The sequence below is a fragment of the Delphinus delphis genome, chromosome 3 (assembly GCF_949987515.2).
Source record: "Delphinus delphis chromosome 3, mDelDel1.2, whole genome shotgun sequence".
Taxonomy (NCBI): Eukaryota; Metazoa; Chordata; class Mammalia; order Artiodactyla; family Delphinidae; genus Delphinus; species Delphinus delphis.
The window spans coordinates 5,186,131-5,206,812 of record NC_082685.1 but is presented as its reverse complement, the minus strand read 5'-3'; the positions used below and the strand labels follow the sequence as shown (position 1 = coordinate 5,206,812).

Below are 20,682 nucleotides of genomic sequence, written 5' to 3'. Positions count from 1 at the left end.
GACAACACTGAGGTCGTCACAGGGCCCTCCTTGCCCAGCATCAGAGGCGGAGCCCGGTAAGCATCAGCTGCGCTCGTTGGCACATCCGTCTTTAGCCTCTGCAGCCGTGTCAGGGGTGGGGGTGAGGAGTAGGCCTGGTGCACACAGAGAGGACAGTAAAGGAGCTGGAAAATTCAGCTGAAGATTCACGGTGGGAGTTGTCACATGGTGGTCCAGCCCGGTCGACGGATGGGGTGGCGGATTCTTTCTCACGGTGGGCTCCAGACGGCGTCAGGGATGAGGATCCCTATGTTGGATCTGAGGCACTGACAAGTGTCCGTGTGATGACACTCCCAGTCAACAGCAGGATTCATACCAGTTCCCCCACCCGGAGGGGCCCTGGGGCCAAATAAAAATCACCACGGATGCTCTGTATCAAGGACCTTCTTTGTGCCAACCCCATAGTTAGCCTTTATTTTATTTAATCCTCCCATCACCCTCCACGAGAGAGCGTTATTATTATCACCCCCATTTCACAGATGAAGAAGTTGAGGCTCAGAGAGGGAAAGCCACCTGCCCAGTGTCACACAGTGAGGCTGAGTTTACCAGGATAGCCAAGAGTGAGTGAGACAGAAACGCAGTCCTGGGGAAATTCCAGTGGGGTGTGTGTGTGTGTGTGTGTGTGTGTGTGTGTGTGTGTGTGTCGGGGTGGGGGAGACAGATATGGGGGATGAGAAAAGCTTTCTCACGTCCCTCCATCACCGCACCCCCTCCCCCCCCGCCACTTCCCATCTCCCCCCACATTTAGCCTTCAGACAGTGACGGTTTGATTGTGCGGAGCTAAGAATAACCCTCAACGGCAAAGTGCCCTGGAGATGCAGGGAGGTGAGAGGCAGAGATGGGGGGAAGGAAGTAGGCAGGGAGGCAAGTCTCATCCATGCATGCCCCCCACCCCCGCGCCCAGACTCCCTGATCTGTAGCTTCTGTCAACAGCCCAGGGCTGCTTCTTCTCTTATCTACCATTCCTGCAGCCCCATAAAAAAAATAACAAGCCGACTTTGTCATCATCTCTTGATTAGGAGGGCCCTTTCTATATTTATAGGTACTGGGTTAGCTGCGGACAGGTTTCGAGACTTGTGTTCTGGAGTCAGAATGCCAGGGTTAGAATCGTCACTCCCCGGCTGGCTGACAGGTGACTTCAGCTCTTTCAGCCTCAGTTTCCCTATGTATAAAATGGTATTAATGATCACACTTCACAGCGTCGCCAGAGGATGAAATACGTTAGAAGGGCACCCACGAGGTCTCTGATTAATGTTATCTGCAGTTATGGTTGTGGTGATGGTGGTGTGTGAGATAGAATTTAAGGACCCCCAAACACCAGGGATTGTGTGTTGGCAGGGGGACTCCACATGGGCTACGGAGGAAAAGGCCTCATTTCATAAATCGATCAAAATTGCGAAGATAAGGTGAGCAGGTGAGTTCCCAGCTACTGCAAACCTCCCCAGATAATCAGTCAAAGAACTGATTCATTCAAACATGATCATTGTGGTTCCAACACCCAGGGAACAAATAGTTTAAAAGTATTTCTCAACAGCAAAAAAGGAGTGAGCGAGGTTGTTTATGAAATTAATCTCTCTCCCTCTCTCTCTCCCCCTCTCCCTCCCTCCCTTCCTCCCCTCCCCCCCATACACTGCTTTTTGTGTAACTTAAATTGCCAAGACTCAGTTTCCCCATCTGTAAAATGGGCATAATGAGAGTCCCGACCCCCATAACTGTGGGTTCTGATAAAGAAGTGATTAAAACAACTAGTTCAGGACCTGGCACCTTAACTATCATTATTTAACTACTAGTTAACCAGTTCATTAGCTAGGAGTTAACTATCATGATTTTCTTAATTAATTTTTAATTAAAAAGGTGATCCCAGCTCACAGAGGACATCAACTGTATCAGAAATGACTTATTTATTGTTTTTAAAAGACTCAAAGCAAATATCCTATATTCTTACCATTTTAATGGGTTTTAATTATGATGCGTGGCTCACCAAAATTCAACAGTGCATAAGGGTGTGCCGTGAACAACGAGGCTCTCTCCCACCTTGTGAAAAAGATTCGATGGCCTTTTATTTTATTTTTCGTTATCTTGATGTCCTTGAATTTTATCTATATAGAAGGCCGTCTAGTCTAGTTACTGCCAGAAATTACTTTCCTCGGTGTCTCCTATTCGATTCTAGCAATTTCCAAAGCACGTCTATTTTCACGCGTCTGCCCATGCAAAGGGGAGACTCATCTGTTGTTTGCTCTTTTTAACTGTAAATGTCTCGAGGTTGCTGGGGGAGGGGGGGTGTCTTTCTACATCAGCACATCCCCTCTCCTCCTTCCCTAACTCCACTGAAATCGGGGGCGCCGGGGGGAGCGGGGTACCACTCTTTATTTTATTTTATTTATTTATTTGGCCGCGCTGTGCGGCTTGCGGGATCCTAGTTCCCGACCAGGGATCCAACTCATGCCCTGGGCAGTGAAAGCGCGGAGTCCCAAGCACTGGACCGCCTGGGAATTCCCCGGGACGGGGTAGGGTGGTTCCATTCTTTAAATGAGCTGTTGAAGAAAAGAGGTTTTTGCATGAGAGCCGTGATTCCACTGTCCCACAAGCTTTTCTGTATGTTTGGAATGGTTTCCACAACGGAATCTCAATTTGTATACAAGTTGAGGAGTAGAAAGTCAGTCTTGCCCAAGCTCGCAGCCCCCAGCCTCCAGGAGCCTCACCCAAAGGTCATGGCCAGCCACCCCTGCTGCCCATTTCCTGGATTCCTTCCAGGGGTATTCCGTGGATACACCCGACTGTGTTCATATACATTTGTATCCTTTCTGGATCATGATTATTCTGATAAATGGTGGTGTAGGACATACACCTCCCCAAACTGTCCCAGCTCAGAGCACAAAGGGCCTCCTAATTCATTTTATGGCTGTGAGTGGACAATTGGGCTGTTTCTGTTCTTTAGCCCAGAAAGCTCTTGGGCTACACTGTCTTAATATACTCGTGAATGACCCTGGTACGGCCCAGGCTCAATGTTCCGATGGCTGGTTCTGATTCAATGACTTTTATTTTATTTTTAGTTATCTTGATTACCTTGAATTTCAACTATGTAGTACACAATCTAGTCTTGTGCCATGGACTTTGGAGCAAGACCATCTGGCTTCGAATCTCTAGTCTGCTACTTATAAGCTGTGTGACCTTGGGTAAGTTATTTAACCTCTCTGTGTCTCCTTGAGTGTGTTACTAACTTCTCCATGCCTGGGTCTCTTCACCCATTAAAAGGAGGCTGCTGCTGATGATAGCGCCAGTATCACGGGATTGTTGGGAGGACTAAATGAGTTTAGAATGTGACATTGTCTCGCATTTCCATTATTCTATGCATGCTATTCCCAGACATACAAAGGGATCTGTTGCAGCCAGCATTTGCAAGAAATGTTTCCCAGACTGAAAACATTAAATCCTTACCCCCTTCCCTTCTTTCTTTCCTCTTCCTTTTCTTCCCCCCAACCTTCCTGAAGGCTCCTGGAAAGCTAGACACTTTGGTAGGACAGGCCAGCAACCCTGCCTGCTGAGGCCACCTGCTTCGGGACAAGCGGGTGCTTCTGCAAATACTGGGGCGGGGGGAGGGGATATTAGGGGTGTCTGACTCTGAGATGCTGAGGTCTGGGGCTCAGAGTGGCGCTGGAAGGGAAGATGGGGTGGATGGCAGTCAGGGGATAATGTTGGGTGGGTGGCGGAGATACTGTGCGATGCCCGGGGTCTGGGCTCCTGCTGCCACCTAGTGGAATGACAGAATTATCTTCTTTTTTATCCAGGGCACCTGAGTTTGTAGTCTCCCCAGGAAGATGTACCAGACCTCACACAGGCAAACACAGGCTCAGAGAAGGGGAGCGACTTTCTAGGAATCACACAGCGCACTGGATGCCTTGAGTATGTTTGAAGGACACAAGAGATAATTTTAAAGGAAGTTTTTTTTGTTTTGTTTTGCAGGTAAGTGAGCTCTCAGGCCTCGATGGGGCTCATGGGGGAGAGAACATGTTTTCAGAGGTTCTCCCCCTCCACCAGGAAGCCCACCTGTATTACTCCATCCCCACTCCCAGGCGTTTTCTCTCCACTGGCCAGCTGTTCATTTGTTCATAATTTCAACAAATGTTTACCGAGCCCGTAATGACACGTAGAGAACAAAATAGATTCAAACAAACAACAAAAAACCCTGAGCTGGTGGAGCTCACAGCCCAGTGGGGTAGGCAAAGGAGAAACAAGTAAACAAATCTACAAATGGGATTATTTCAGAGACTGATAAGTCATTGAAAGAACAATGAACTGATAGGGACTGAATTTATCGGTGCCAAGGTTGGGGGAGAAGATTAAAGTTAGCAGGGCTCAGGGAAGTCACCTCTGAGGAGGTAACAACACCTCTGAGGAGGAGAGGGAGTGAGCCCTGGAAATAACTTGGAAAACCAGCAGGCACGGCCCGTGCAAAGGCCCTGGGGCAGGACTGTGCCTGGTGTGTTGGAGGAACAGCCAGGAGGCCTGTGTGTCTGGAGTAGAGTGAGTGAGGGGGAGAGAGGGAGGAGGGGAGGGCAGGGAGGGGATGGGGCAGGTCGTGCAGAGCCTTGTGGGCTTCGGGGAGGACTTGGGCTTTTACCTCGAAGGAGGTGGGAGTCCTGGAGGGCTGTGGGCAGAGGAGGGGAGGGAACCTGAGTCCGGTGCTCACAGGTGCAGTGGCTGCTGCGGGAAACAACAGGCTGTGGGCGGGAAACAACAGGTGACTGCATTTGTCCAGGTGGGCCATGATGGGGAGGACCAGGGAGATGGCCATCAAAGAGGGAAGAAGTGGGACTTCCCTGGTGGCGCAGTGATTGAGAGTCCGCCTACCGATGCAGGGGACACGGGTTCATGCCCCGGTCCGGGAGGATCCCACATGCCACGGAGCGGCTGGGCCTGTGAGCCATGGCGGCTTAGCCTGCGCGTCCAGAGCCTGTGCTCTGAGAGGCCCGCGTACCGCAAAAAAAAAAGAGGGAAGAAGTGATCAGATTCTGGGTATATTTTGAAAGCAGCGCCAATTGGATTTGCTAAGGGATTGGGTGGGGGTGGGAGAGCAGGTTCTGGCTGAGTGCCTGGAAGGAAGGAGCTGTCCTCTACTGGGGCAGGAGATGGAGGGAGAAGCAGTTTCATAGTTCATCTGGGCTACTGTTACAAACCACCATAGACTGGGTGGCTTATACACAGGAGACATTTATTTCTCACAATTCTGGATTGCTGGAAGTCCAAGATCAAGGTGACAGCAGATTCAGTGTCTGGTGAGGGTGTTCTTCCTGGTTCACACATGATGTCTTCTTGCTGTGTCCTCATTGGAGGAAGGGGTGAGGGAGCTCCCTGGGGTCTCTTTTATAAGGGCACTAATCCCATTCACGAGAACTCCACCCTCATGAGCAAATCACCTCCCAAAGGCCCCACCTCCTCAGACATCACATAGGGGGTTAGGTTTAACATATGAACTTTAGGGGGACACAAACATTAAGTCCTTAGCAAGCAGGTTGGGGAAGATAGGAGCTCAGTTAGGGCCATGGTAAGTGTGAGTCCCCCACAAGCCCTCCAAGCGCAGACATCCAGGGGCAGTCGGATCCCGAGTCTGGAGCTCAGGGGAGGCCTCGGTGTCATCGAGGTATAGAAGGGGTTAACGTCCTAGGAGTGGAGGAGGAGAAGGCTGCCAGAGAGGAGGGGAAAGACCTGAGGACCCAGCCCTGGACCAACGAGGGAGAGAGAAGGAAATCAATGGGGCCACTGAGGAGAGGAGGGTACCTGAGTATTTCCCAGGAGGAGGGGGCGGTTGGGTCAGGTGCTGAACTTAACATGAAGTCACCAATACGTTTCCCCTTTTTATGGCTGAATAATATTCCATTGTGTGATGGACCACATTTTGGGTATCCATTCATCCATTGATGGACCCTTGGGTTGTTTCCACGTTTTGGCTATTGTCAATCATGCTGCTATGAAAATGTGTGTACAGGTTTTTACAGGGATGTGTTTTCACTTTTCTTGGGTAGATACCTAGGAGTGGGATTGCTGGCTCAGATGATAATTGTTTAACCTTTTGAGGAACTGCCAGACCATTTCCCACAGCAGCTGCCCCATTTTTCACTCCCACCAGCAAAGTCCAAAGGGTCCAGTTTCTCCACATCCTCAGCAACACTTATTATTGTTTTTCTTTTTCCTGTATGTACATATGTATGTATGTATGTATTTCTGGCCAGGGAATTGAACCCGCGCCCTCGCAGTGAAAGCCCAGAGTCCTAACCAGTGGACCGCCACGGAATTCCCTGTTATTGTTTTTCTTGATTACAGCCCTCTTAGTAGGGGTGAATTGGTAAGTCTGGTCAACATTAGCTTCCAGATATCCCTCAGGAAAAAAAAAAAAAGAAGGAATTCGCTGGCAGTCCAGTGGTTAGGACTCCGCAGTTCCACTGCAGGGGACTGCGTTTGATTCCTGGTCAGGGAACTAAGATCCCGCATGCCCCACAGCGCAGCCAAAAAATAAAAAAAATAAAAAATCCATCAGATCAGCCCACTCATCACCAGCTCTGGGTCAGCTTGACTTCTGCCTTACCCACTCCACTTTCCCCAGTTCACATAGTACGTGTCAGTAATACTTGTTGAATGAATGAATGAATGAATAGATGGAATACTATGCAGCCGTCAAAAAGGATGTCACAGAAGAATGTTTAATGACGGGGGGAAGGTGTGGTCGCTAGAATAATGCCCCCCACAATGTCCACATCCTACTCCCCAGAACCTGTGAAGATGCTCCCTTCCATAGCACAAGGGACTTTGCAGGTGGGATTAAGTTAAAGATTTTGAGATGGGTAGATTATTTTGCATTATCTGGGTGGGTCTGATGTAACAAAGGGGTCTTTGTAAGAAGGAAACAAGAGAGTCAAAATCAAAGAAAGAAATGTGACAACAGAACCAGAAGTTGGAGTGATGTGGGACCATGAACCCAGAAGTGTGGGCAGCCTCTAGAAGCTGGAAAAGGCAAGGAATGGATTCTCCTGGATCCTCAAGGAACAGCACCTCCAGAAGGAATGCAGCCCTGTGGACACCTTGATTTTAGCCCCATTTGGACCACTTTTTGGACTTCTGACTTCCAGAACTGTCAGATGATACATTTGTGTTGTTTTCAGCCAGTGTTTATGGTAATTTGTCGCAGCAGCAGTAGAAAACTAAAACAGAAGATCTTCAAGATATATTACTGGGTCACAGTGCCCTGCTGAGCCATATTGGGATCTGAGGCAAAAGGAAAACTGTGTGCTTCTTGGTATGTTTTACGTGATTTTTAGTAGTTAATTCCTCCCCCCAAAAGCATATGTTGAGAATATTATCGATATGTTTGCTTCCATTAAACACAGAAAAGTAAAATTATAAAAAAGAGAAAAGTAAAATTATAAGTTCTTAATGTTGTGAGTTCTAATATACCTTTTTTTTTCTTTCTTTTTCTTTTTTTTTTTTTTGCGGTACGCGGGCCTCTCACTGTTGTGGCCTCTCCCATTGTGGAGCTCAGGCTCCGGACGCGCAGGCTCAGCGGCCATGGCTCATGGTCCTAGGCGCTCAGGGGCATGCGGGATCCTCCCGGACCGGGGCATGAACCCGTGTCCCCTGCATCGGCAGGCGGACTCTCAACCACTGTGCCACCAGGGAAGCCCTCTAACATACCTATTTTTAAGTTTCAATATTTTCAACCATGTCCTGGGGGAAAATAACCATTAAAAATGCGTAAAAACAGACATATGGGACTTCCCTTGTGTCCCAGTGGTTAAGACCCCCACCTTCCGGCCTTCCCTGGTGATGCAATGGTTAAGAATCCGCCTGCCAATAGAGGGAACAAGGGTTTGATACCTGGTTAGGGAACTAAGATGCTGCCTTCTGTGGGGCGGGACCTGTCCTGTGTCTGTATGTCTGTCCTTCCGCAATGATTCCTGCTCTGTGGTCAGACACCTCCCCGCAAAAAGATCCTACTTTCTTTAAATAGTCATGGACTTTTAAGGTTTCCTTTAAAATGTTTACCATTGTTATTTCACATCTAACTGTAGAAAAGTTTCACTATTGTATCAGAACTTCTCCAGAAAAGTGTCACAGACCTTTTCTCCTTTGGGGAATTACGCCTAAATCATGGTCTCCATTAAAAGGCAGATCTTAGTTGCTGCAGGGCAACTAAGCCCAGTGCAACGCAACTAAGACCGTATGCAGCCAAGTAAATAAATTTAAAAAAACAAAACAAAAAACAGATGTAGAGGGGCACACGTTTTTGCTCTTGCCTCAGACTCCAATATGGCTTGGTAAGACACTGTCAGAACCTGTCTTGCTTTAAGATTTTGATATTTTGTTCACCATGGGGTTGCTTTTTGCCATTATTTTGATATTTTAGAATAACGCAGGCTTCCCTGGTGGCGCAGTGGTTGAAAGTCCGCCTGCCGATGCAGGGGACGCGGGTTCGTGCCCCGGGCCGGGAAAATCCCACATGCCGCGGAGCGGCTGGGCCCGTGAGCCATGGCCGCTGAGCCTGCGCGTCTGGAGCCTGTGCTCCGCAACGGGAGAGGCCACAACAGTGAGAGGCCCGCGTACCACAAAAAAAAAAAAAAAAAAGAATGCATTAAACTATTATTTAGTTTTTTTAGAGCCACCTTAATTTTTGCACTTGAGGTCATTGCCTCACTCTCCTTCTAATCCTGGCCCTGTAAGGGGGAAAAACAAACAAAACAGATTTTACAGCAAATCTGATCCTAACTCCTTGCCATTACCTCCCTTCCTTCTACTATCTCTCTTAAAAAAAAAGAAAGAAAAAAAAAGATTGGTCCAAAATGAGTTAACTCAGGGTTATAAGATGAGAAGTCATTTAAATTATCTTCTTTCCATGTCCGGCTTGTTTTGGTTTTTTTCTTTTCACTTCGCAATTTGCTGCACCTGGCGTCCTTCAGCGGTCTTGCAGAAAGTTCTTGTAGAAAGTGGTTTGGGCTGAAGCAACAATGTCAACATTTGTAGACAGGCAAGAGTTTAAAATCTATCTATGAGACGAACTAATGAAACATTGTTGGGCTTCAGGGTGGGTTTGAGAGCAGTTTCTCTCTTGGATTGTTTTAATAGTGTGTTTGTGCGTGTTGCGAAGGGGGTTATTGGATTTTTTTTATTCTGTATTTTCCTCCTTCCAGCTTCCATTGCATCAAGCAGAGTGATGGATATTCAGTAAGAGCGGATATTCAGGAAGTTGCTGCCCAGACCACCGTGAAGGAAGGAAACAAATAATGTTCATTTTAGGAGCTACAATGTAACAATCTCCGTAACATTGTTTATGATAAGCTTAAGAAGGGCGACCCTAACATGTTTCCCTAGTGCTGCGGTTATCACGTTCTCCTCACAATAGAAAGGTCCCCGGTTCGATCCCCAGCAGAAACATTTCTACATCTTTACTGTAGAATTTTAAAATTTGCTTCAAAGTAATTTCAGTAGAAATTCAGCGTCGGTGCCTTTTTCTTTTTTCTTATTTCTCTAGTCTTTTTTAGATATTATGGAATTTAAAAAGTTATTGCAAAGTAACACAAACTCTAGGTCGATGTTTGACGAGAAAGTTTTAAGTGGACGGTAAAACTGAGAAAAAGCTGTAAAACACACCTGCGTTGGCCGGGAATCGAACCCGGGTCAACTGCTTGGAAGGCAGCTATGCTAACCACTATACCACCAACGCTTGGACGAACACGTTTTTCTCTAGGAGCCTTTAGTAGGAGTATTATCGGTTAGGCCGGGCAATACCAACTTACTGGGGGTGTCTCTCCCAACGTCCCTGCTCGCACAGGAAGACGCCACGTTTAGGACGTTTCACCCCACTTGCCGCGGGGCCGTGCTGGCGCGTTCCCCTCCCCAGCGCCCCGGACTCCTTGGTGCCGGCCGGGAGGTGGCCAATCCCAGGCCGCCGCCTGGGCCGCTCGACTTCCGGGTCAAAGGGGCCTGAGCTGCCGGGTGTCCCGTGTCCGCTGCCGCCGCTGTACCCTGCGCCCGCCACTTCCTGGGCTGCAGTCCCGGGCATGGAGCCGCGAGCTTGAGACGCCGCTGGCCCCGGGACGCCCTGCCCAGCCCGGCCCTCGCCCCGCGCCGGCCTCGAGCCCCGGTGAGCAGAGCCCGCGCGCCCCGTCCGGCCTCGGCCGCGACCCTGAACCCGCCATTGACCGGCCCCACCTCAGTCCCGACTCTGGATCCTCCACTGACCGGCCTCCCCGGTACTCTCCGTCCCGGCCTCCGCGCACCCCGGCCCCGCCATTGCCCAGACTCGCGGTTGCTCCAGTCCCCGCCTCCGTTTCCCCTCCGCCCCGGCCTCTCCTCACTCCTTCCCCGCCCGTTCCCTCCATCGGCAGGGCCACCTCTCAGCCTTTCCAACGCCCGGCCTCTCCCGACCTCCTCTCCCATCCCGTTGCTACCCAGACCACCTGGCTCTGACCCCTTCCGGGGGTGGCCTCACCCAGTAACGCCTTCCCTTCCTTGTCGGTTCTGGAGGTCCCCACCTTCTCCCCGTCCCCATCCAAACCCACGCTATCTATATGAGACCAGAGACCACTTCCTTGACCTGCTCCACCCCTTCACCCCTCCCCAGTGCTCGGCTTCCCCGCCACCCACATCCCCACAGGTCCAGCCCCTTCCCTCAGCTTCGCTCCCAGGCCAGTCCAGCCACCCACCTTCTTCGCACAGAGGCTCCGACCAGCCTTGACACTTCCCCATCCATGCGGCAGCTGAGCCTTCAGGAGTAGCCCGTTCTCTTTGAGCCCATCCCTGACCCCCTCCCCCCCACCGCGAGGAAGTCACTTGCCTCAGCGGCAAGAACAAACCTTTCCAGGAGCTGGGACTAGAGCCCAGGAGGGGTGCCCTGTGGCCACCAATCCCTGTCGTCCCTTGCTGGATCCTGGGCGAATTGGGCCCCGTGGCAGGACTTTCCTCCCTGGTGTGGTTCATACAGCGCTTCAGGGCTGCGAGGCATCCTTAGGAACTAGTGGGTACAGAAAATCAGGCCCAACCATCAGGGACTCTCCGAGTGGCAGGAAAATGAGTAGTTAGCCGGTCCCTCCATTAAATCACAGCGTTAATAAGACATTTACTCTGTCAAGGTCTGTGTCCCACGTCTGCAGCTGGAATGGAGGCTCTCTGGACCCTTTAGAAGGTCAGTGGTGCTGGGCTGGGGTGGCCGGGAAGGCTGGGTGTGTGCTGGTGGGATTCATTTGCCTGCTCCTGGATACAGAATTTGGCAGGAAGTGGTTTTCTGCAGCCCTGGGGTCACTGGTCTTGGGGACAGTTAGCCAGGCCCCAGGCCAGGGGCTGCAGCTTCGTGTGCTCTTGCTGGAGACTTTTCTTTCTATCTAGCATCGTATGCTAGATGTCCACGGACAGAAGCCCTGGAAGGACTGGGGGAGAAAAAGGAGGGAGCACTAATTCCAGCTGGATTTGGTGGATGTGTGGCTGCATCTCCCCCTCCCCCGCCACACACACACCTTATACGGTGCCTGGCGCTCAGTCTGTGAATGGTGTGGATTCTGGCTCTGAAAGGAACTTGAGTCCAATTCTCCCCTTGGTGTAATTTTAAGTAACTTGGTTAGATGGCAATATTAGCTGGCCCGTAGTTTCTGCTATGTCAGCTGCTTTACCCGTGCCATCTCACTTAATCCTCACAGTAGTCCTAGGTGTAGGCACTGCAGTCCCACTTTTTTTTTTTAATAAATTTATTTATTAATTTGTTTATTTTTGGCTGAGTTGGCTCTTTGTTGCTGCACGCGAGCTTTCTCTAGTTGCGGCGAGCAGGGACTGCTTCTTGTTGCAGTGGCTTCTCTTGTTGAGGAGCACGGGCTCTAGGCATGCGGGCTCAGCAGTTGTGGCTCACGGGCTCCAGAGTGCAGGCTCAGTAGTTGTGGCACACGGGCTTAGTTGCTCTGCGGCATGTGGGATCTTCCCGGACCAGGACTCGAACCCGTGTCCCCTGCGTTGACAGGCGGATTCTTAACCATTGTGCCACAGGGGAAGCCCTGCAGTCCCACTTAGTAGCTGGGAAAATTGAAGCACAGAGAGGTTAGGCGGCTTCTCCAAGGTCACATAACCCAGTAGTGGCAGAGTCAGGATTTGAACCCAAACCTCTCTGACACCAGAGCCCACAGTTTTCACCACTGGACTGAGGTGAAATCAGTGCTTCTTTATGGTGACATTTTGCTTCACTTCTTCCATCGGATCTCTGTCCTGGGACCAGGCGCTGCTTTCTTTTCCTTTAACCATCAGGACACCTGTCTCGTCAAGAAGGGGGTGGGGTGCCCACCAAACCAGGGGTCCCTACCAAACCAGGGGTCCCTTTGACTTTGTTCAGTGTTCAAGTGAGTACAGGGACTCGTTCATTCAACCTGAGACGTTTGCTGTATTGAGTGCTTCCTGTGTGCCGGGGCCACAGCAGGAACAGGACAGATGGGGGCCTGCCTCCGTGGAGCTGACTTCCTGGTGCGGGGTGCTCACACACCCAGAGAGGGCTTCTCAGCCTCAGCACTAGCGAGATTTGGGGCCAGGTTATTCTTTCTGGTGGGGGAAGGGCATCCTGCTAATTGTGGGGGACTTAGCAGCATCCCTGGTCTCCACCACCCAGATGCCAGCAGCATGCCTCCCAGTCGTGACAACCAAAAACGTCTCCTGGGAACACCAGGCCTCGTCAAGACCCCCTGGCTTAGGGGATTCACTGACCGCACCCAAGAGACTCTGCGCTCCATGACCACCTGACCCTCAGAGGTCCTAGGATGCTGCACACATTTAAACACACAAACCAAGAGGGAGGGACAGGAGGCAACTCACAGACGCCGGGGGCCACCCTGATTTATACCATCTGAACCATTGGGGATTTATTTTGGTGTCTAGTGTGAGCTAAGGATCTAACTCCATTTCTTTCCCACAGACAATGAATACAGAGTTTCCCCCCCTGGGCACTGTGGACACTGGGACCAGATCATTCTCTGGGGTGGGCCATCGTGGCCACAGTAGGGTGATGAGCGGCATCCCTGGCCCCCCACCCACCGGATGCCGTGGCACCACTCCCCAGTCAGTGGGAACAGCCAAAACTGTCTACAGACACCACCAAGGGTCCCCTGGACGGGGGGTGGGGAGAGAGGGAAAATCACCCCCATTGAGAACTACCATTTTAGAATGAGTGCTTGCAGAAAGGCCCAGGTGTTGAGATGGGGATAACAAGGTAGCAACTTCAGACTTCATGCCAGGAAAGACCCCTGAAGAGGTGATACTGGGACCCAAAGGATAAGAGGAAGCACATCATACAAAAAGCAGGGCAAGGGTGTTCTAGGCAGAGGGAATGGTAAGTGCAAAGGCCCTGAGGTAGGACTGAGTCAGCGTGTTTAGGGGAGATTAAGGCCAGCGTGTCTGGAGATCATGGTCAAGGAGGTGGGGTCAGGAAGGCCATCAGGGAGCAACCACAGTGGGGAATTTGGGTTTATTTGATTTCCAACAAGTGCCGTGGGTGGTGGCCCCCGAATCGTTTGAAACTCTCATCTCAGGGACTCTCACCTTGGGAGAACCACCCGGTTTCTAGCAAACGCCTGGACAGGTGTTCGAACTTCGAGTTTCAGGACAGGGCCTGCACCGTCTGCCTCATGAGGAGGCCCTTGGCATCGGGTGTTCCCCGCAGACAGGAGGGTGGCCTCGAGGAATGGGAGCGGGGAGGGGGGCCCACAACCCCACACTGCCAGAGCTGCAGCCCTTCGGTCTGCCCCCCTCGCAGGCTCACCCACCCAGAGGTCAGCCGAGTGGTTAATGCGGAAGGTTAAGAAGGTGCGGCTGGACAACACAAACACAGGACGTTGGAGAAGGTAAGGGGCATGCCGTGGGAGCGTGGTCGGTGGAGACGCGGTAGAGGTTCCCGAGTTTCCAGCAGAGTCTTAGGTCTGGGAAGGCACCTTGGCCACCTCGACGTTTCGGCATTTCCCCAGGGTGCGCGTCTGGCGGTTCTGCATGGGCGGCAGCGTGGGCTAGGGAGGGGTTGTTCAGCCTTGGCATTTTTGACACTGGGGCTGGGTCATTTAGTGCCCGCACTGGCATTGTCGGGTGTGGAGCGTCACCCACCCGTCACGACAACCACAGATGTCCCCAGACATCACCCCGTGTCCCCTGGGAACGGGATCAGCTCCAGGTGAGAACCCCTGGCCAGATGGTCAGGATGTGGGTTTTGGGGTCCAACAAACTGGGGCTCCTGTCCTTCCTCGTGGGTGACTTTGGGCGAACCATATGACCTCTGAGCCTACTTTCCAGTCCAAATGAGGACGAACCCAGCACTCACTAACCAGGGTTGCAGTGAGGATTAAACGTAATCACCCACACAAGGCCCAGGCGCTTGTAAGTTCCACGTGTGGGGCCCGGCGCGGGCTGAAGGGACCGCAGGAAGTCCGCACCCTAGCCGACCTCTCTATCAGTTTTCTGATCCTCAGGCTCATCTGCTTTTAGGGAGCGCAAGGATCGGGGAGGCAGGAAGGGAACGGAAGATGGTTCTGGGAGACAGGGCTGACGTTAAGCACAGTCACTCGTTTCCCGGATGTGGGCTCTGAAAACGGGTGGTGTGCGTGCATTCGGGTGTCGGTTAGTGATGGGACCCCGAGTCTCGTCTCTCCTGTGCGCTAGGTACCACGTGGGCACAGGCTGGGCTGCACACTGACTTGAAGAAGCTGAAGGCCCAGGCAGTGCCAGGGTATATGGCCTTCATAGGGCAGAGGATGGCCTGCTGCTTCCAGGGAACCGCACCCGCAGGCATGCGCGAGTTCCCTGAGGGCCACTCTGAGGCATTTCCGGAGTGTGGCGGGCCCCGCCCCTCCCCTCCCCTTGTGCCTTATGAGAATCTGCTTCCCTCATCACTGGCCCCGCCTGGGTCTCCACCAGGTGCCCCTGTGGGCGGGTGGTCCCAGCCCGTGAAGCACTGGCTCAGACAGATCACAGAATGCCATCGGGCCTCGACTGTGACCGCACCAGCGGGTCCCGAGCTGTGCACTGGCGGCATCGTGGGCTGTGAGGCGTCCTACCGATTGGCAGAAGGAGAGCGTGGGTGGACCTGGCCTAAGTGGCTTAGAATCCACTTTGATTTCCCCAGCTGTGTAAACTCTTGAGGCAAGAAGCCGAGCCCCAGCTGGCACTGAATGAGACGGGCCGGCACCCTACGGGCTGCATTGCATTCACCTGTTCCCCCTCCGAGGCTCCCTCTGCGTCTGGGGAGGAGAGGGGCGAGCGGAGGGCCGGGGTGTAGCAGCAAGCCTTAGCCTGGGAGCTCGGGCTGCCTGGCCACATCTAGAAGATTCCTAGGACTTTCTCCCGATGTTTCATCTCGTTTCTCATCTCCTGGATCGTGTTTTTGCTTCCTGGGCTCTCTGCGCGGATCGGAGGCAAGATCATTTTTATCGTTCTTTGCTGTGGAAAGAAGTCATGAGATTCCGGGAGTGCTTCCGCCAGCCTCTCCGCTTCTGGGGTTCCCCGTGGGAGCCCTGGAGGCCACGGTCTGTTCTTTTGCCGTGAGCAGGGCTTGAATTGTGGCAGCCGAGTCGGTGGGGGGCTCGGCGGGTTAGAGGACATCCCCTGCCTTGGTTTTCTGGGCTTGGTGCCAGCAGCGCTTGGGGCCGTGTGGGCTCTGCAGCGCTCAGCCGGTCCTGGCCCGGCCCCTGCCCAGCACCGCCCGTGGCCCCTGCCGCCCTCGAGGTGAACCGCAGCTCTGCGGCAGGCCGGGACGGGCCATGCGTGCCCCTCGGCAAGGCTTCCGTCCTTCCAGGGTTTGCTTTATTTGACCCGAGGGCCCCGCAGGCTCTGATGGCCTGTGGTCCGTGTCTTCAAAGCCGCCGTGGGAGGAGCTGAAGTGTCTGGGGGACAGGACACGCCAGCTTGTTGCCCCGCCACCGCTCTTCCCCAGCCCGGCTGGGTCAGGGAGGACTGAGCAGGGGGCGCGGTTGGAAAGGGCACTCTGATAATCAGCCCGCAGTGGGTGCTCAGGAACCATGGGAACCGCCTCGTGTCTCTTTCTCCCCTTGCCTCTCAGAGCGGGCAGGGGTCCTTTGTCCTGTGGTGGTCACTTCAGGGTCTCGTATTGGCAAGGGGCAAAGCCTTCTGGGAGTCTTAAGCCTCCCACTGGAAGGGGGGGCACCAGCTCTGTCCATGACTTCTCTAAAGCCGTCCCCTCCTGCAAGGGAACTCAGACTTGTGCCTGCAAAGCCGCTAATCCCAGAGGATGAGGAATCCCAGCGTCTGGCGAGGCCTCCAGCCATTCGGTGCTCTCGCAGGAACTCGAGCCCGGCCCACTCACGTTGGCTGGCCTCGCTAGACGACCCTGGCTCTTCCAGAACCGGGTCACCGTGGCCATGTTTAGATTTCCCTAAAACAAATATTTGTCTGGCCAGCCCTGTTCAGTCAAGAAGTGTGCTGAGCAGCGGGGGTGGGGGTAGGGGGGAGCCGTTGCACAGCAGCCGCTGCCCCTGGAGGGGGAGGAGAGAGTGGGATGGCCTCTGGGGGAGGGTTGCACATCCATCCTCTCACGTGGAGCTCCCCCGATGTCCAGCGAATATCTGCCTGGGCCTCTGAGCACCTCTGGTGAGGCACGAGAGGTTCCCCCGCTGGCCAGCAAGCTGACAGCACCGGTGAGGAGGTTTGCAGACCCACTGCTTAACGCTCATTTCTTGGTGCGGGAGTGACTGTGTCTCCCAGCGGGCTGTAGGGGAGACCATGATTGCTGTGGCTCTCCGAGGAATGCCTCCTGTGTGCCGGGGCCGTGTGAGGTGCTGAGACGCTGCTGTGAACGGGACAGACGCGGGGGAGACAGAAAGGGGACCCGTGAACAGCCACTGTGACGAATGCTCGGAGGGCAGGGCAACCAGGTGGCAGGTGAAAGGTGAACGGAGAGACAGGTTTTGGTACAGATGTTCACCTGAGGACCCGACAGATACTTAAGCTGAGATCTGATTAGAAGTTAGTCCAGTAGAAAGAGGAAAAAAAGGGTTCCAGGCAGAAAGGATAGCACATGCAAAGGCCCTGGGGCAGGAAGCAGTCTGGCCTGTTTGGGCAGCTGAGAGAAGGCCAGTTTGCCCGAGGCCTAGTAATGAAGGTGGGTGAGATGTGAGGGCCTGGCAGAGGTCAGAGGGCAGAAACCATCGAAGGCCGTGGGGAGCGCTGGTTTTTAACCCTGGAGGGTGTGGAAAAACAAGGAACGGTTTTAGGTCAGGGGATCCGAGTTGCAGTGCATGTGCAGTCAAGCTGAGAGACAGTTGCGATCATTCAGCTGAGAGGTGATGGTGGCCTGGATCTCAGGATTCGTGGATGGAGAGAAGAGGAACGATTTGAGAAATACTTAGGCGGGGCAGGGAAGGTTGCACGGGGCTGGGGCCCTGCCAAGGGAGTTGGAGAGTCTGATGGGAGGCAGCTTGTAAGTGGAACCTAGGTACCGCCCCCCCCACCTTCTCATTGTCTTCCCACCCGTCCCTCCCTCCTCGTAGCTTCTCGCTGAATTCCGAGGGGGCGGAGAGGATGGCCACTGGGGCGCCGACATCCGACCGGGGCGACGCAGTCGAGATGGAGGACCCAGCCTCCCGCTTCCAGGTGCAGAAGCACTCGTGGGACGGGCTCCGGAGCATCATCCACGGCAGCCGCAAGAACTCGGGCCTCATCGTCAACAAAGCTCCACATGACTTCCAGTTTGTGCAGAAGACGGACGAGTCGGGCCCCCACTCCCACCGCCTCTACTACCTGGGTAAGCCCCCGGGCTCCCCTCGGACCCCCACGGCTGCCCTTGAGCCAGGCAGCATTTTTGGGACAGCTGTTACTAAGTCCTCTAGTCTCCAGATGTTGGCCAGTCCAATTAGTTAGAAGGTCCCAGTAGAGGGCCTGGCCCTGGGCAAACTGTCCCATGAATGACGTAGTGCTGCCCACGTTGTGATGCCACCCGTGGATGACATCTGTTTACAGTGAAAGTCTGGGGCAAGGGTCCCCCACGGGGCTCAGATGTGTATGTGACCAGAGCAGAGGGCAGTCCTACTCCATCTGGGTTACAGCAGCACCATGGTTCGGGCCTGGCCTGTGGGTCTGAGGCCCTGAGATTGTTTCCAGCCCTCGTCAGCGGGGCCCGCCCCCTGAGTCACTTCCCCGCCACCTGGGCTGGGCTGGGCCTGGCTAGTGAGCAACTTGACTTGCCCTCAGTGGGAGTTGAAAGTAACTCAAGTAGATGCTTGCCGGCTAGCAACGCGTTAAGAAGGAACCTGAGGCTCAAGGAAAGGTGCCACGGTGGCACCTTTGCCTCGTGGGCTGACAGTTGGGGTTTGCTCTCCCTGCCCGAGATCCCTGGCGGCTAAGCACGTGAATGGCTAATCACGTCTGCCTCCCGGTACGTGCCTTGAGAGCAGCACTTTCTACGTCATTGGCAATTATTTATGTGTTTGTGTTCCCTGCCGGCCTTTGGGGCACAGATGAGGCCTCGTGTACACCTGTGGCCTCAGCAGCTGGGCCAGGGCCTGGCTCCTGGTAGGGGGACAGCAAATACCTGTTGAGCAAATGAATTTCGCTTAAAGGTCTTCCAGGGCAGAAAGGAACAGTGCCAAGCATGTCCCTTTGTAAGTAGCCTGACACGTTATTGTTGGTCCAGAGCAGGTTTTTAACCTCAGCACTGGACATTGGAGGCCAGCGCTTTCTCTGTGTATCCTCAGCCTGCCCCCAGTCAGCCCGCCGTCAGTATTGGAAGCGAGTGATGGAGTGAATGAATGAGTGAAGGTCATCCCCTGCCTGAGGCTGACCCCACGCCGAGGACCGTGAGAGTGACTGAGATGGACGCCAGATGGCTCTCCCTTTCCCACAGTCCATGAGTCCATGCCATCTCTCCTCCTAAAGGCCCATGTGGAAACCATATGGCAGTTTGGCAAGCAGAGGCAGAGAGAAGAATGGTCTAGAAGGGTCGGCAAGCGACGGCTGTCTGTTTTTAGAAATCTAGTTTGGCCGGTGCACAGCCATGCCCACTGGTTTACAGACCGTCTATGGCTGCTTTTGAGCATAATTGCAACAGAGGTCATATGGTCCGCAAAGCCAAAAATACTTACTGTCTCTGGCCCCTTGCAGAAAAATGTTTGCCAACTCTAGCCTAGGAGAGATTAGGGCATGCTTCAAGTTTCATTTACCCAAGGGAGAGTTGGCTGTTAGGACCGAAAGTGGCCAAGGCTCTGGGACAGTGGTGAGCTGTTGCCTCTCTCTTTTTTTTTCCTGTGGTTCCGTGGCCCCCAATCCCTTTCTCCCAACGCAGTCTCTGTTGGACCTCTCACTCTCTCAAGTTCAAGGTGCCGTCCTGGTCACGGTACTTATATGAGCTTCCTGGGGCTGCTACTGAAACAAATGCCCACCGACTCAGTGGTTTAAAACAACAGAAACGTATTCTCTCTCAGTTCCGGAAGCCAGAAGTCTGAAATCAGTTTCTCTGGGCCAGTCAAGGTGTCCGCAGGGCCAGTCTTCTTCCGGAGGCTCTAGGGGAGAATCCGTTCTTTGCCTCTTGAGGCTTCTGGCGGCCACCGGCATTCCTTGGCTTGTGGCTGCGTCACTGCAGTCTTTGCGTCTGTGGTCTCATCGCCTCCTCCTCTCCTGTGTGTCTGTAATCTCTCTGTCTCCCTCTGATAAGGCAGGAGATTACATTTAGGGCCCACTGAGATAATCCAGACTAATCTTCCCAGCTAGAGGTCTTTAACGTTATCCCGTCTGCAAACGCCCTTTTGCCAGGAAGGTAACATACAGTTTCCAGGGATTAGGACATGAGTGCGTAGCCATTGCTAAGCCAACCACAGAGCTGCCGAAAGGGACAGAAACGCTCCGAGCTACTTTGAGCCACCAAGGGCCCCTCATAGTAAGGACACGGGTGTGTCAGGGAACCCCCCAGCCTCATGACCAGCACTGAGAAGCCCAACCATATGGAGTCCAGGCATCTGCCCTCGTATGTTTCTCTCCGTGGCTCCACCCTCACTGCCCACTTACCTTCCACTGCCACACTCCCGGGATTGCACGTCTGGTTCCAGCCACCAGCAGAAATGGACCAGCTTTTTCTGAATTTCTGGGACAGCGAGTATGATTGGCTTAGACATCCACTCATCCAGTCATCCTTGGCCTGGGGCGGGCGGTCCCTGCTGTCTATAGCAGGTGCTAAGGGCCCTCTCTTGTAGGGGGCAGCTCCAGACAAGGACTGTGGACCCACTGCGGCTCCAAAAAGTGCCTAGAACAGCCCAAAGCCATCCTACTTCTCTTGGGGTGACGTTGCTCACCCTTGAGCTGATCCAGTCTGCATCACTCAACACCCTCGGAGTACCCTTGACCTCACTCCATGTCCAAGTTCCTGGGGCAGGTCTCCCCAGAACCCCCATGTATTTATAACCTGTCTGCACTAGCCTGGTGCCAGGGGAATGCTGGCAGCCAGAAGCATTTATGGATTGAACAGAAAGGACCTCTAGGGGCGATGCCCAGCCCGCCCCCTGCTCCCCTGGGACCCCTGCCTCCTGGGCGGGCCCCAGGCTTGCCAGTCACCGTCCTCTGGGAAGGCTCATTGGGAGCCCAGTGCACGTGGGATGGAACAGAAAAGGGAACGTGCCTGCTGCTCGGGCACGTCCC

The 20,682-nt window shown here is 53.5% G+C and overlaps 1 protein-coding gene and 1 non-coding gene across 9 annotated transcripts in view; one reads left to right on the top strand and one right to left on the bottom strand.

Annotated features, from left to right (window-relative positions):
* Window positions 1–9,679: 9,679 nt before the first annotated feature.
* On the bottom strand, window positions 9,680–9,751 carry TRNAG-UCC (transfer RNA glycine (anticodon UCC)). Its single transcript has one exon. It is a non-coding gene; the product is annotated as a tRNA-Gly (tRNA).
* Window positions 9,752–10,018: 267 nt separating this feature from the next.
* Window positions 10,019–20,682, top strand: part of DPP9 (dipeptidyl peptidase 9) — a 41,191-nt gene continuing 30,527 nt past the window's right edge. For 2 of the 8 annotated variants that reach the window (XM_060007503.1, XM_060007505.1), the window contains exons 1-2: window positions 14,956–15,455; window positions 17,547–17,800. In XM_060007503.1, coding sequence (XP_059863486.1) covers window positions 15,388–15,455; window positions 17,547–17,800 — 322 coding nt within the window. In that variant the 5' untranslated portion in view covers window positions 14,956–15,387. Of the gene's footprint in view, window positions 10,172–10,217; window positions 10,281–11,159; window positions 11,213–13,810; window positions 13,899–14,955; window positions 15,456–16,594; window positions 16,695–17,546; window positions 17,801–20,682 lie in introns of those variants that run through there. The other 6 variants (XM_060007499.1, XM_060007502.1, XM_060007498.2 and 3 more) reach the window with 5 other exon arrangements.